Source organism: Clytia hemisphaerica, unplaced genomic scaffold (assembly GCF_902728285.1).
Source record: "Clytia hemisphaerica strain Z4C2 unplaced genomic scaffold, Clytia hemisphaerica genome assembly, whole genome shotgun sequence".
In the NCBI taxonomy this organism is placed as follows: Eukaryota; Metazoa; Cnidaria; class Hydrozoa; order Leptothecata; family Clytiidae; genus Clytia; species Clytia hemisphaerica.
The window spans coordinates 1941756-1958267 of record NW_027104297.1 but is presented as its reverse complement, the minus strand read 5'-3'; the positions used below and the strand labels follow the sequence as shown (position 1 = coordinate 1958267).

The 16512-nt window shown below is 35.2% G+C and overlaps 1 protein-coding gene across 1 annotated transcript; it reads right to left on the bottom strand.

The window, feature by feature from the left end:
• Positions 1 to 674: 674 nt before the first annotated feature.
• On the bottom strand, positions 675 to 3554 carry LOC136817375 (uncharacterized). Its single transcript, XM_067073716.1, has 2 exons — positions 2002 to 3554; positions 675 to 1436 (listed from the first exon to the last, which is right to left on the bottom strand). The coding sequence occupies exons 1-2, from the start codon at positions 3526 to 3528 to the stop codon at positions 1221 to 1223; spliced, it is 1743 nt and encodes a 580-aa protein (XP_066929817.1). The 5' UTR covers positions 3529 to 3554; the 3' UTR covers positions 675 to 1220.
• Positions 3555 to 16512: the final 12958 nt, after the last annotated feature.

Below are 16512 nucleotides of genomic sequence, written 5' to 3'. Positions count from 1 at the left end.
CAAAAGCCTCTCTAAGGGGCACGCTTTTCACTAAAAATGTGGTCTCTCTAAGGGTAGGTTTTCGGAGGTCCCGTTCACACATGCCCCTCATCCGCCAACCCTAGTATCCCCCAGGGTAACCATGCCAATCATCTAGGATCTCAACCCCGTCCCGGTGTGTATCCCAGGCTTTATTTACTTACGTTACTGATTGCACGCCAGAGAATACCATCGCTATCAGTAAGCATCAAAAAGTTGATATTACGCAGTGATCGAGGCTGCCAGGATCTTGGATATGAAAGGCGAAACAATACCAAAAATCATGGTGTAGAGAATTTTTTTCTAGAAAAGCCCTAAGTAATTCTCTACTTGCTGCTGCAAATGCAGCTTCCTATTCAAATGATAATATATTATAAGAGGCGGGTTCATTTTCCACGAAACAGGATTGGCGTGTCACGGGGAAACACAATAGCTATACTATGACCTTTGGTTTAAATATCAAAGTTTTGGATAGTTTCAATGGTTATAGTTCTCCTAAAACTTGATCCTCTGATACCCAGGGTACTTAAAGGGAGCTAATTTTAGCGGGAATTAATTTTCGTGGTCGAGAACAAATCGTAGAAACGTAAAGCGTAAAAAAGAACTTTTCACCAAAACTAATTTTCTCGTAATTAAAGTACTTATCATACTGCTGATTCACGTGTCAAAAGAAAATTCCTTTCTTCAGTTTTCTTCAGCAAAAGTAAACAATACTACTTTCTCAATATATACAGTCTAATAAAAATGAAGAAATGATAACACGTTTAAATAGTTGACACGCTAAAAAGTTACAAAATCACTACCTAAAATTTGTAAGTTTTTGTATGTTTTGAAATTTTAAGATTTCAATTTTCTATACATTTTAGTTCATTTAAAGCTTTTACAAACAAGTCAATATTCTACGATGGGCTTAACTGTAGGAAGGTCCATACAAAAACTTTATGACAAATAAAATAGCAGCTAACTAAAAGAAACCAAAAGTAACCTAAAGAAATCAAATTTTCACCTAAAAATATATACAGTAGTAAAAATTAAGATAACTCAAAAATATTTACAATAAAACAAATGCAAAGATACAATACGTCAACATTCCACAAGATACGCCAAAAGATCAACGTCCGAATCTCGAACAGTTTGCTTTGCTCTACTTTAAAAAAGTTTTCAGTTTTCTTATACTCCAAATGTGTCGTCTATTTCCTAACTCACCACCTACGATTCCATCGACGGGATTTGTTCCACGACCCCCACTCAGAATACGTTGAACAATCTCTTTCCAAAGACTGTCCCTGAAGGTGGGCTACGTTGACATACCCTTCTTCTGACAACCTTTGTCCTCCACCGTTTTTGATGTTTTGGGTTGCTGTAGCTGCCGACACAACTTTCCATTCAGCACGACAGTAAACACACGTATTGTGGCCCTATAGAAAAATAAAAATGGAAAACTCTATCATTTTAATTTGTATTGCTTTCGAAGAGCTATTCTCCATCTAAAACATGGGTTATGAAGAGGTGAAGAAAGTTAAGAAAATCTTCAAGCAAGTGATTCACAAGAAATCTCGGAAATTTCTTCCATGAAAGTATCATCACGTCTGTGAGTAAAGCTTAGCAGTTTATTACGTGAAACAAAGTGCTAATGATACCCCTGTCTCACACTCCCAGTGGAACTTTTTGTCATAGCAGGAATAGAACTTCTATTGCCAAGCTCAAAAAATCCATTGTGGGGATTGTTTTGGAGTGAAATTTTTTTATATTGAATTTCGAATGGGGATGAAACAAAGTCAATTTCCAAGTGGGGCTGAAATCGTAGGGTATTTTTCCATCGGAGATTTTTTCCTTCTGAAAAAGGGGTCCCACCGGGTCTGTGACACAGGGATATCTAATCGATTTTAATATTCATAAATGCCTTGTTTTAAACAAACAAAAGAAGAGTGAAAAAAAAAATATAGAAATACATGGGCTACGAGAGAACAAAAATAGAGGTACCTGTTTCCTCCACATGCTCCAACATTGTTTATGGATAGATTTGCCACAGCCATCTTTGCACCAATCCAAATCCTTCTCATTGGCTTCAATCAACGCTTCGAAACACACACCACAATCATCGTCATCGGTGATCTCCTTCCGTTTCCCGTCCTTCTCTTTCTCCTCCGGTGCCGGCTTCTCTCCGAACACGGCTCTCACTTCAGTTGTGGCTAAAACTGCAGCATCATTTGCAGTTGATACGTTGGCGAATATCGATTCCAGCTCTGTGGACAAGAGCGCAGCTTGAATGATAAGAGATGACGTCCGCGATTGCTTGAGTACGCGAACCATTACAAAGATAATGTGTTTGCAGATGTTTCCTTTCTGATGATCAGGGCAGGTACATTGCACAAGACGTCCGATAGTGACACGGTAGACGTTTCCAGTACTCCCAAGCACGGTGAATCCAGCACGAATGGCACCTATTTCATCACGAATAATCTCGTCACGTTTGACCAGGAATAACCGCTGGCTTAATGCTCGACCAATGCGGTCACTGGCAGCACCCATAGATGTTCGCAAACGTTTCAAACGTTTTTCAGGTGGCGGAGGCTTCTCTTTTTTCTTCTTGAGAGGTTTTTCAGATTTTTCTACTTTTGGTGTCTTCTTTTTTGGTTTAGTGTCCGACATCTCATACTTTGGAACTTTTACTTTTGTGTAGCCCTCATTTTTGCTACAACTAGCACTTTCATCGTCAACATTTTTCGACTTGCGTTTTTGACCTTGTTTGGTTTCAGTAGGGCAATAATCATGATCTGTAATTTTGTTTGATTTGCCAGTGAGTGGTTGAAGAGCCGCAATAGTAGAGTACAGCTTGCTTTTGGGTATTTGAGCTGCTGTAATAGTTGAAAACGACTTGACAGTTGATATCTGAGATGCTATATTGGAATAAACCTTGCTAGTGGGTGGTTGAAATGCCGAGGATGGCAAAACTGATAAGGGAACTGAGCCAGAATAAGATGGTCTAAGTGGTTTGATAGCCACTGGTTTGGGCGATGAAGATTTTATAACCAACGCTTTGGACGGTACAGCTGAGGATCCTTCAACTGGAGAAACTATAGTTGATGCGCCAGGTAGACTGGCTGATTTAGATTGTGTGGATGAAGGAACATTTGCAGTATTTGGAGCTAGTCTATTAGGGAGCACTGATAGTGGAACAACAGATTTGTTTGGTTGTGCAGTTGTGGAAGATGAAGCTACCTTGAGAGAAGAAGGAGATGGAAAAATCGGTTTTCTTGATGTTGATGAGGTTGATAACCTTTTGGCGAGTGCGGTTGAAACAGCTTTGTTCAATGCGGCTTTTATTTTGGCTGAAGATGGGTGGTTAGCGAGGCTTGGTGGGAGAACTACTTGTGGTGAGCTATTGTTGACATTGATGGTGGATAGAGGAATGACGAGCTTGGTTGTTCCTTGTGGTTGACTAGGCACGTTGGACACTGAGGGTCCGCCTCTTGAACGGAGTGGATATTTCTTTAATTCTTCTTTCATTGTTATTTTTTACTTTATTTAAATAGTCTAAATGAAAAGAAAAGAAGCATAGTTTTAGCTGATATTATAGTAAAGGTTTTGTTTTGATTGAAAGGTCTGATGATGCTGATGTAGTAAAAACAAATGCGACAAGATTAGAAAAAGGTTTTGAAAAAAAGAAAATACGTTGAATAAAAAATCATTCCTCAAACAAAGGGACTTTTACTGATACTCTTTCGAATATTTTTATGTTTATAATAAATAGAACGCTTTCTATCTTATAATCAAAACATTCGATTGTAAATTTACTCGAAATCAACTTTGCTTTTTTTTTGTTTACAAAAGCAATAGGATGCGAGGTCACATCTCGAAACAACTTTCAATCTTTCACTTGTTTGCAGGATATTGTTGTGTAAAAAGTAGTTTTAATTCAACTGACTCAGCATAAAGACACTGTCTAAAACAAGCTCCTTTTATTCCCGTAGAGTAGAAAACATTTAACTGACTTCAAGACAAGCGTAAAAATAATGCAACTTTGAAATATTTTAAATTGTAACCAATAATTTCACGAATAATATTTATAAATAACTAAAGCAAAATACAAATTGGGTTCGCCCTTTCTTACAGAGAAGTATGACAATCACGTCTGAACTCGATCTGATAAACTAAAGATCAGAACAGAGCTAATCTATAATGCCGCCAATAAGTTAACCCTTTCCGGACGCATGATTTCACGGCTATTAGTAGGGGGAATTTTGTTCGATTTTTTGGAATCGCTCGACTGTTTTGTTAGAAGCACTTGTTATACATTTTTGGAAAGCTAAGGGGTAGGGGAATCGAAATTACTATGTTTCCAATTTTTTTTCGGACACTTTGGTGTGATTTTCGGACAAATATGACGGTCTCAGGCAAAAATCATAGGGTTAAAAATTAATGAGAATTTTAGCTCGAGAAAACGGAGACCTGTTGTATATTTTTGGAAAGCTCTCAAAAAATTAAGATTAGAGATATGTTGCGAGTATAGGTGATTTCTGTACCTAGCTCGAGATATTAACCCTTGAAAACCGTGTTTTTCAGCCAGAAACAGCTATTTCGTCCAGTTTTTGCGCTTTTTGAAGCTCAATATCTCGAGTTAGGTACTGAAATCACCTATACTTGCAATATATCTCTAATCCTAATTTTTTGAATGCTTTCCAAAAATATACAACAGGTCTCCGTTTTCTCGAGCTAAAATTTTCATTAATTTATAACCCTATGATTTTTGCCTGAGACCGTCATATTTGTCCGAAAATCACACCAAAGTGTCCGAAAAAAAATTGGAAACATAGTAATTTCGATTCCCCTACCCCTTAGCTTTCCAAAAATGTATAACAAGTGCTTCTAACAAAACAGTCATGCGATTTTACAAAATGCCCTCTACTATATATGACGCAAACAAAAATTTGATTTTTGACTGGCTTCACTAAAATTGCAATAGAAAGTGATTGATAAAGATATCACGATAAGTAATACCTCATTTTTTTCACATGTAATAGGGGTTTTGAAATACCAAAAAAAAAAAATTTTAAATATGGCTGACACCTGGTCACGTGACCGAAAAATCGGCAGATTTTTTTTCGGAAAGGCAAAATCTTTGACTTTGAATAAAGAAATAGAGTAAAAGGCATTTGCTTTACGCCTTGAACTTTGAATATGATTTAGAGAACTGAATTACTGACCGGGTAAAAAAAATTTCATGTCATAAGCTTTCCAAGAATCTGAGTAAAGTAATTTTTTGTCCAAATTTTTGAGCAATTTTTCCCTTACAGATTTAGCCTGAGTAAATTTGCAACAAACATTGAAAATTTATAATTCTTGTTGTAAACAAGATATCGAAAAGCGGTTTTTTGCAGGTTATGGGAAATTTATCTCAAAATCATTATTCAAAACCATGTTATTGTATTTTGGCGCGAAAACTGTTAAAATCTTTTACAAAGCTATGGGCCACCCGGTGGCCTGTGCGTCATATAGGAACACGATTCATGGGCCACCCAGTGGCCCGTGCGTCCGGAAAGGGTTAATTTTGAAAAACTTTAAACTAGTCCCAACAGACTAAAAATTATATTTCTACTTTTTTTGACGAAGTCCGTCGCTTTTATTACCCCTTGTCTAAACAGTTGAATCATCTAATTATCTGCATGTTCTATTGTTTTACACAAAGATTTTTATAGATTATTTCACTCTTGTACATTTGAACAAGTGCAGAAGCACAAAACTTTAAGTTATGAACTTTTATTGAAAGACAATTATTTTCAATTTTACTCGGTTCTGGTATCTTTTGTTTATCATCGAGCACTATCGAGTTTGATTTAAAATAAAAGACGAATACAAAGATTCTTTGAAAATTGGAAAATAATAAAAAAATCTCTTCTTGCATTTCAAAAAGAATATTTTGGTAAAGCTTCTATGTTTACAACATTAAGTTTTTGTTTCACAGAGAAGTCTCTCTCTTTTGAACCAACCCGTCCTCGAGCATCAACATTGAAAACAGCAGTCAACATTTTTTGGATTTCCTCACTCAAATAGACACTTGTCCCTCCAACTGGCTTCCCTTTTTCATCAAATCCACCGTAAATTACCCTCCCTTGATCAGAGATCTGTTCTGGATATGTCCAAACATAATCAACATGCTCATCAAATTCTTTCCAGCATTGAACAGATACAAGAATAGGGTTATATTTTTTCTTTACATAATGAATAACCGCTCCGAGGTCAGGCTTATCTTCAATGAAAGTATCACCACCATACAAAACTAAACATTTTTGATATTCTGATTCAGTTCTTTTAACAATTTCTGAAGGTTTTAGCCCAACAATGGTCTCAATAGCATGACTTGTTTTTAGCTTAACAGCATCAAGGTCTTTGTATTGCAGTTTCGGACCATTTCCAATGAACAAGCAAACTTTTTGTATATGATGTAGCTTTAACAGTTGGTGAAAATCATTGAAAGTCTTTATAAAATTGATGCTCATTTTTTGCTAAAGTTTTGTTCAGAAATGGACACTTAAAAATTTTTTACTAACATACTTGCCCATGAAATATCCAGATTTTCTACCTTATTGAGTTGGTTTAATCGTGGCAACCCTCATCTAATCCACCCTTTATCCTAAACACCCTTTATCTTTTACCAATGCCTTTCTTTAATATAGGGAATGATAGAAAGGTTGGATTTGCTCATTATAACTATATTTCTCTGCTTTGGGGCCGTCCACATAGTACGTATGCACTAAGGGGGTAGGGGTTCCGATTATCATATATCAATCCTATCAAGCCTGACCGCCTGGTTTAGAGAAAGCGCAAGTCAGTCTGGGAAATCCTTCTAATTGCACGCTTAATTAACTTTTGCGGGTGTAAACTTAAATACACACTTACCGTGAGATTGGGTAACTTGCATCAGTGGAGGCTAACATGCATAGCCCTCAAATGAATGACCTGGCTGGTCATTAAAATACAACTATGCAGCTCCGCCGCAGCTCTACTCTACCATTTTTGTTTTGATTTAACTTTGTATTTTAATGACCAGCCAGGTCATTTATTTGAGGGCTATGCATGTTAGCCTCCACTGATGCAAGTTACCCAATCTCACGGCACTGTATCATATTACGCCCTGTTCAATTGCACGCTTAACATTGCAAAACATTGATCTGAACCCGCTGAATGTGTGACGTCATAATTACTGCTTTCTGTTTGCGTGTTTTGAAAGTTTAATGTGTGCACTCCGTCTTCGTGGAATTTTTTAATGGCATGAAAACAGAATATGCAATGTCTTTAAGAACAAATTTCTAAAAGGCTTTTGTTGTTCTGTAAATATTTCTTTTTAGATTAAGAAATTCCATCTTTTTATGTTCTAATGATTATAATATTTCTTTATAAGATGCTTTGTTGTCTTTTTAATCTTTGTGTAAACTTGCATATGTTTTGCATATTTTCCAACTAAATCCAACCACAGCTTTTTCGTTCCTCTATTTTTGCATACAATTCAAGATGGCGGATGGAAAGGCGAAAAGGTCTATCCACTGGCACTGATGCAAGTTACCCGGCTTCACCGTACGCGTTTAAAACTCAGCATTTTAAAGCGTGCAATTAGAAGGATTTCCCAGACTGCAAGTCCTGGCACAATTTTCTAAATTCAAAATTTGGTTTTGGTGTGGAGGACAGTGCTTAAGCCGAATTTCCCACTGTAGATTTTTTGAGGCAGAAATATGCCTCACAGCTCGTACTACTATCCAGGCGGTGTCAACCGAACCCTATCGAACCAATTTTCGTTATAGAACCATCAAACTTTATCGAACAAAATCGAACGATAGCTGTTCAATTACCGAACCCGATCGAACAGCTATCGAACTTTACGAAAATTTCTTGATAAGTTTGATTTAGTTCAATGAGTGTTCTTTGTTCGATGAAGTTCGATTTAAGTTCGATGTGGTTCGATTTAAGTTCGATGTGGTTCGTTGAAAGTTCGATGTGGTTAGATGATTGTGTCGGATTGATTCTACTTTTCTTTACCTTTCAGAAAATCAAAACACAGGCACCCTATGCTTCACTCATTATTGCTCATTTGAAATAATAGAGTTGACACTTAAAAAAATACAAATTAAAATCTTTTTTTTTTACAAATCAACGACCAAAGAGCTTGTAAAAGCTCCAGCTTGTCCCATCCGATGAGATAGATATAAATATAGGATGGCCCGCGAGAATGGCCCGTGAGCGACTGCCAATACGCCCTCGGAATATAAATAAAAAATTGGGCGGCAAGGTATAAATCGATTTAATCGAACCAATCGAACTTCATCAATCTTAATCGAACTGATCGAACCTCAATCATATTCATCGAACTGCGATCGAACTATAATCGTATAATCGAACAGTCATCAAACTTTACGAAAGTTTTCCCGGATCGATAGGTGTTCGATTGGGTTCGGTAATCGAACAGCTATCGTTCGATAGGGTCCGATTTAGTTTGATTAGTTCGATAATCGAACAGTTCGATTGACACCGCCTGGTACTATAGACGGGGGAGACCCGTCCTGTATTTTTATAATCTGATATATACAGGACGGCGGGTCTCCCCTGTCTATAGTACCGGATGAGTTGTGAGTCAATACATGTAACACGACCCTGCCGATTCCCTGGGCAATTGGGGGTAAATGTCTGGGGATCGAAAAAAAACTATATTTCCTGATCCTGGACATGTAACTTCAGTCTGAGAAATCCTTCTAATTGCACGCTTAACTTCCGCGGGCGTAAACTTGTAAATGGGCGCTTATCATAGTCCGCTTGAGTCCACCCATGTGCAATTGCACGCTTAATTTTCCGCCCTGCTTGAAGAAGCTTGAGCAATATAGTGGGGGCTTACTTTTTAAAAAAACGGATGGAACCATGGTCAAACGGACAAAAACTGATTTTTGTGGAATCTTCGTAAAATTTTGCGTAAAATTGACCAAGCATTCCAGATTTTTTTCCGAGAAAACTCGAGGAAAATCGTCTATTTTGAACACTCGCACAAACGAAAAGTGTTTTCATTTCTTTTCTAATAACTTGTAAATGATGTATCTCAATGTAAGCAATGATTATAATACTGATTTAGATTATTTGGAACATGAAATTGATATATAGGTAAAAACACTTTTAAAAACCTTACAATTTGATAGCCGTGCAATTACGTGTTTAAATCTTGGAATTTTAAGTGTGCAATTAGAAGGATTTCTCAGACTGAACTCGTGCACCACCACGCTAGCGACTCCAGAAGTCATACAACTTTCGTTGACGTCAAACCAAATGTTTCATTTTTCCGTGAACTTTGAACCCTTAGAACCTTTTTTCAATGTATGCTAAAGCGTTCCGGTTTTTACTAAATGAAAGCCCGTGATCTTAGCTTTCCAGCGGTATATAACACTGTGGACACGGGCTAGACGGCAAATTGGTAAAATGCCGAACGTTTTGCAACATTTTGAAAATTGTTTGTCGACGGGAGAATAAAAATTTGCAACTATCGATAAACAAATGTGTCTGGAAACGGAGGAAAATGTGTTTGAAGGCTGAAACTTTGTATGTTTATCAGAAAAAGGGTAAGGAATTCAAAAATCACAATCGCTAATTCTAGTTCTTTCATTTTCATGTAGTTTTTTTAACTTTTTTGCTTCTTTAGCATGGGAATGTCCCAAAAAAAAGTTTTTATTTCTACCGAAATGGATTTTCTTTTCATTTGGGGTTTCTCCTTTCAGAAAAACTTATTCTTTACTCATAAGTTTTTGTTCCTCCATTTCCAGAGGCCCCTTGAAAATGGGTCCTACCACCTTTTTTGACTCATTTCAACCTTTTCCAAGCTATTTTCTTCAAAAACAAAAATAAAACAATGCAATGTCTTCTTTTTTCAAAAAAAGATATATCTTTCTTATTTTGATAAATGTATATACTAAATATTTTACAAATATTTTTATATAATAATATTTTAACACCATCCAAGAATTCTCCCTCCAAATTTGAGGTCTCTAGCTACACTAGAAAAAAAGATATGCAAAATTTAAGAAGCATGACTGGAAAATTTCTTTTTTTTCTTTTTTGACACATTTTTCGAATTTTTCCAAGCTATTTTCCTAACCTTTTTTTTGACATTTTTAGTCAAATTTTTGACACTAAAATTTGAATATCTTTACAACCACTTATCCTCTGGAGGCCTATGACCCCTCATTTTCTTTCTTTTTCAAAGCTCTACAGGATAGGATGGATTTTGAAAAAAAAATTAAAACTTGAAAAATCTTCTGGAGTTGCTAACCACGCGCGTCCGTAGAGAGGCACGCCGCGCGCGACCATCTAAATGTACCGCACCATCAGGTATACACGATGTGCGGCCGTTAGAGTACATCGCACTGCCAGTACGGCACGCCACATAGCCAGTACGGCACGCCACATAGCCAGTACGGCACATCACAGTGGCAGTAAAGGCATATTTCACTATCTTTACGTGCGTAGCGAGAACAACGCACCAAGTCCGGGGCGTCCGGGGCACTAAGTTTCAAAATGAATGTTAAAATCTCCGGACATTTGCAAGAAATCACCCAGATTGTCCGGGGAATCGGCAGTGTCGTCATGTAACATGATGATACACTCATACTACACTGGTCATACACTTGCCCCCCCACTTGACTTGTTTTGACTCTTTTAAAAATGACTTTTAGGGACAGCAGCCTCAAGGAGTCAGATGACGAAGCATTGGACACAACCAGTTGGATATGAGCTGTGAAAGCAGAAGCCACAAAGAGGTACAAGATCGAGAAACTGTTCAATAAAAAAAAAAGTTTCACCGTTTCACCCTGCTTCATTTGTTGCCTGTCGGGTTGTGCTCCCATACAAATTACAATTCATCCCATTACATCGACATATAATATCAAAATAGATATATAAATGTTCGCATCTTTAAGCAAGGTAATATGACATCTTATACACAGAGGCAGTACTATATCCATGCTGAGCCCGACTGTATCCTAAAACCCTCGCGTGTAATCTTTCGCAGCTACTGCTACCATTTTTTCCACCGCAGCTGCGAACGCAGCGAGCGGGGAGGCAGTCCAAGACATTGAGTTTAAAGCCCGAAGGGCTAGAGTTCAATCTCTAACCTTTCTCAGGCAAGAAAAAGTGAAGCCTTAAAATGCGCTGCATTTTTGACGACAGATTGAATCTAGCAATTCCTTTGTTTACGATTGATATTTTTTTTCGAAATTTAGCGGTAAATTTTAGTTTCTACAACGCTAATTGACAACATTATTACCAATGACTTTTTCGGTAATCTTACAGGAATTATTAAATCAGACGTTTCTGATCATTTTCCAAATTTTCTGATTTGTGAAAAAGATCTCGAACTTCAAAAACCTGAGACAACTATTTTTAAACGCTTTACTGACAACAAATCGACAAAGGAATTTTGTGACAATCTACGAGCTCTAAACTGGGAACTTGTTACAGAGACTGACCATGCCGAACATTCCTTTCACGCTTTCAATGAAATGTTTACAAGATGTTATAAAAGAACATTTCCAAAGAAAGAGATCACGATTCACCCAAAATCGATCAAATTTCCTTGGATGACACCTGGATTGCTAAAATCTTCTAAGCGTAAACAAAAGCTATACGACAAGTATTTACGATATAAGACCTTTAAAAATGAAAAGAAATATTTAGCTTACAAAAAGGTTTTTGAAAAGATTAGAAAAAGAGTCAAAAAGAGCTATTACTCAAATCGCATTAACAAATCTCAAGGAAATTCAAAACAAACCTGGAACATCTTAAAAGGTATCATTGGAAAAGCCAATGTGCCTAACAAATTTCCAAAGCAATTAAATTACAAAGATAATATCTACAAAACAAAACGAGATATGGCTGAAATCTTTAATGAATTTTTCTCTTCGATTGGAAAAAACCTTGCATCAAAAATACCGGCATCTAATCGTGATGTCTTGTCTTATCTAGATAGCTATGAAACCTCGATGGAATCTAATCCACTAACTTTTGATGAACTCGACAAAGCTTTTAATTCGCTTCAATCCAACAAAAGTCCAGGCATCGATGAAATTGATGTTAACGTTGTGATAAAAACTTATAATATCATAAAACCTATTCTTTTACATATTTTTGACCTTTCTCTCAAACAAGGAATCTTTCCTAATGATATGAAAATTGCGAAAGTAACTCCAGTTTTCAAAAGTGGAGATAAAAACGATCCAGGTAATTATAGACCAATTTCAGTTTTACCATGTTTCTCAAAAATACTAGAAAAAATTATGTATAACAGACTTTACAATTATCTCAAAGAACATGATATTCTTTACAACAAAACAATTTGGTTTTCAACAAAAACACTCGACAGAACATGCACTATTAGAACTAATTAATGAAATTTCTGATTCTTTTGAAGCAGATAAATTCACTATTGGTGTCTTCATTGACCTTTCAAAAGCATTTGATACTGTTGACCATGACATACTAATCTCAAAACTTGAACAATACGGGATAACAGGTACCAACTTAGACTGGTTTAAGAACTATTTAACTGGACGTAAACAATGTGTAGCATATGACGATTTGACAACGACGACAAAAAAGATTGTCTGTGGGGTTCCTCAGGGATCAATCTTAGGACCATTACTATTTTTAATATACGTGAACGATCTACACAAAACATCTAAACTACTTGACTTTATACTGTTTGCTGACGACACTAACCTATTTTTCTCTAGTAAGAACATAAAAACACTTTTCGAAATTGTAAATAACGAACTAAATCTCATTAATGAATGGTTTATAGTCAATAAACTATCCTTAAACGTCAAAAAGACTAAATACATACTTTTTTGTAAACATAATAAAACTGATGACTTACCTCTAAAACTACCGACATTGACCATTAACAACACTGAAATAAAACGAGTTTACGATACAAGCTTTCTTGGGGTTATTATTGACGAATCTTTAAACTGGAATAAACATATAGCAAACGTCGAAAATAAAATTGCTAAAAATCTAGGAATATTTTATAAAGCTAAGCAAGTGTTGGAACTTGACTCACTTAAAAAACTTTATTTTGCATTTATACATAGCTATCTAAATTATTGTAATATAATATGGGGTAGTACTTTTAAAACCGCCCTTAAAAAGCTTTTCAGTAAACAGAAGCATGCACTACGTATCATGTTTGGTGTAAACAAATTTAGTTCGGTTACCTGTCGCTTTAAAGAGATAGGTGCGCTTAATGTTTATCAGCTAAATATTTACCAAACAATTGCATTTATGCAAAGCGTCAAAACTAAAACTTGTCCAGGTTTATTTACAGATAAATTTCCTGAAATCAATCACAAGTATCGCACGCGGTATTCGAGAAATGCATTTAAAATACAAGATGCTAGATTGAAGGCCAAGAGATTCGCTATTAACTATAGAGGGCCTTTTATGTGGAATAATATTTTAAACAATGACTTAAAGGAAACATGTACAAAAAAGTCAAAGCTTTGTTTCTTAAAATCTGTCAAAAACTACATTATCAATCTAGACATTGAAAAATATTATTAAAAGTTTAAATACTGTAAATAATTTTGTGGAAAATTCATTTCACTTTTATTTTTTTTTCCGTAAATTTAAATGTACATAAATAAACATCGCTGAAAAAGGGGATGGGTGAAAAGACAGTGATGTCTTCTTTTATCTCCTGCGAATGTTTTTAGCTCTTAGGACTTTTTTATTTTTAATCGCTATCATTAATATTTTCATCGTGTATACTTTTTAGGCAAAGTTATTATCGCAAAGACTTATATATAAAAAAAAAAAAAAAAAAAAAAAAAAAAAAGTTTCAATCTGTCATTTGTGTAAAAACCAGGCGAGCCGCGGTAGGATTTGTTGGCTTTAAATCCTACCAAGGAGATTGACTTCTAGCCCATTGGTCCAAGATCAATCGTCAATAGTGAGGTTAAGTATACCGGGATAATCACGACGACGGACGAAAAATGTAATAGGCTAGTGGAAATACAAAATTTGATTGGTTGAAACTCACTAGCCTGTTAAATTTTCGTTCGTCGTCGTGATTTTACCAATTTACTTAACCTCACTAATGAAGAAAGCAAGATGAGGATCAAATTTATGATCCGGTTGACATGTTTCGTGTTCTGTATAGTTTGCTCCATGCGGTTCAGTTAAGCTGTTTTTCTAAAATTTTCACAGCATATTCCATACTACATGAATGGAATTAGTTTCTGAAAACCAATCTCTTTTGAAAATAATTCCATTCATGTAGTATGGAATATGCTGTGAAAATTTTAGAAAAACAGCTTAACTGAAACTGAAAATATTATAAGAATTAAAGGTATTTTTCTCCTATATTTTGCAAAAAATGAAAGAATTTGCCGTTTTTGCCGCTTCAGCGAAAATTTTTATACCGGGTGCGCCACAAAAAAGTTTCTCTCTTTAAAACTAATTTTCTCGAAATCTAAAAGTTTTAAAAGAACCATTTCCTATTTCATTGGAAAGAAGAAAGATAAACTTAAATTTTGGTGGGCCATTTATTGAATTCGATTCATTAGATCAAAAGTTATACTCATCAATTGAATAAAAAAGTTACTTTCAGAAAATGCTCAAAAACGTTAAAGGGACATTAAAGTAGTAAAATGTAAACATTGCGCAAACCACGTGTCATTAAAGAGAACAATTAAAATCACGTGTCCAAAACAAACTTGTAAAACAATTGAACAATCAAAATTAGCCATATTTGGTTTGATTTTTTATTTTGACATGTGACATTTGTTTTGATTTTGTATCCGCTGCATACAGTTTGTTTACAAATTTCGCAAGTACTGTTATGTCCCTTTAAAAATCGACCTATCAAAATAAACAGAAGCATAGTTAAATGATATATCACCTATAAGTATTTTCGTTTCATTTCAGTCATTAAAAATGATAATTAACTGTCTAAATGACCTTTTGTTATTTAAAGGAAGGTTGAAGTTATTTAGAATAAGGTTGAATTTCGAAAAAGGCCAAATAATCTGGTAAAATTCATAAAAATACATCAAATATGGGTTTCGAGGTAGATCCAGCCTTGCATAGACTTTATCCAGTCTAGAACCAAAAATCTAAGAAAGATTCCAGTAAAACCAAATTAGATTAATGTTGATGAGGATTTTAAACCCTTTCGACCCATTCGTTTCAAAATTTATGTGTTTTGTTACGGAAAAATCCTCTGTAAAGGCTATTGCAATTGCCAAATTTAAAGTAAAAATTTGATAGGTCGATTTTTGACGTTTTCGAGCACTTTCTGAAAGTAACTTTTTTATTCAATTGAGCATAACTTTTGATCTAATGAATCGAATTAAATAAATGACCCATCAAAATTTAAGTTTATCTTTCTTCTTTCCAATGAAATAGGAGTGGTTCTTTTAAAAATTTTAGATTTTGAGAAAATTAGTTTCAAAGAGAGAAGCTTTTTTTGTGGCGCACCCGGTGTATAAAGAATGTAAATTTTTTGTTATAAACTATTAACTCAAGCTGATAGAAATGGAATTCCAAGATTTTTTGCTGTTTCTCATATTTAGAATTGTTGGTTTTATCAATGCTGATTCCCCAAAATACTGGTTGACCTTTATGGGCTTTAAGATGCTATATCTTTTACCCATATCCTCTAAAGTCACAGATGTATCTGTATTATCTGAAAGGCATTAGGTGTAGAAAGTTTCCTATACCCCATTTTCATAACTTATCTTCAATATCCAAGGAGCTAGAGTGAATCAGTCTCAAACCATCAAAAACATGCTCATTTTTAATTATGACCATCATTCCTGCAAAACAAAAATCGTCTAATTCTGATAAATCTACAGGTCAGAATCCTCATTTTAATTAAGACCTACGTTTTGGGGGCCATATACTGTAACGTAAAGTATATTCATTGAGATTATGATTTCAAATGTTTGTAGCTTTAGATAGGTACCAAATTGAGTAAAGTAAATTTCCTCATTTCAAAATAATCAAAAAGTAACTTTTTCAATGGCACCAGGTGTTAGGGTGCTGGTATCTTCCACAGTGTTATAAATATTTCTAAAGTAAGTTTTCAAGAAATATTACTAGTTGATAAAAACATAAATGTACAAAGATAGTAGTATTAAAAGTCTCATAAAATATTTCAGGTGCAGGGTTTCGGCAGTTAATGCAAGATATTAATATTAATGTAGTTATTTGTAGAAAATTAGTGCCATGCCCTTTGATCTGATTTTATTACAAAATTGGCTTTAAAACCTTTAAACCGCTATCTTCCCACTATTTCCCTACCATTTCAGAGGAGGTCTTCCTATCTAAGGGGATCTTTCACCTTCCAAAGTCTTTCTAAGGGTTGCAAAAATAAGAAAATTTTAAATTTGTCTCTTTAAGGGTCGGAAAGCTTTTAGTGTTGAAATTTTTTAGTTTGAGGGAAAACTTGTAAAAAAATCTCTA

Excerpts from the sequence above, each read along its gene's own strand:
- LOC136817375 (XM_067073716.1), bottom strand. The coding sequence starts at position 3,528 with ATGAAAGAAGAATTAAAGAAATATCCACTCCGTTCAAGAGGCGGACCC. Across the intron at positions 1,437-2,001 it reads GGAGCATGTGGAGGAAACAG|GGCCACAATACGTGTGTTTA; the intron begins GTACCTCTATTT and ends ATTTTTCTATAG.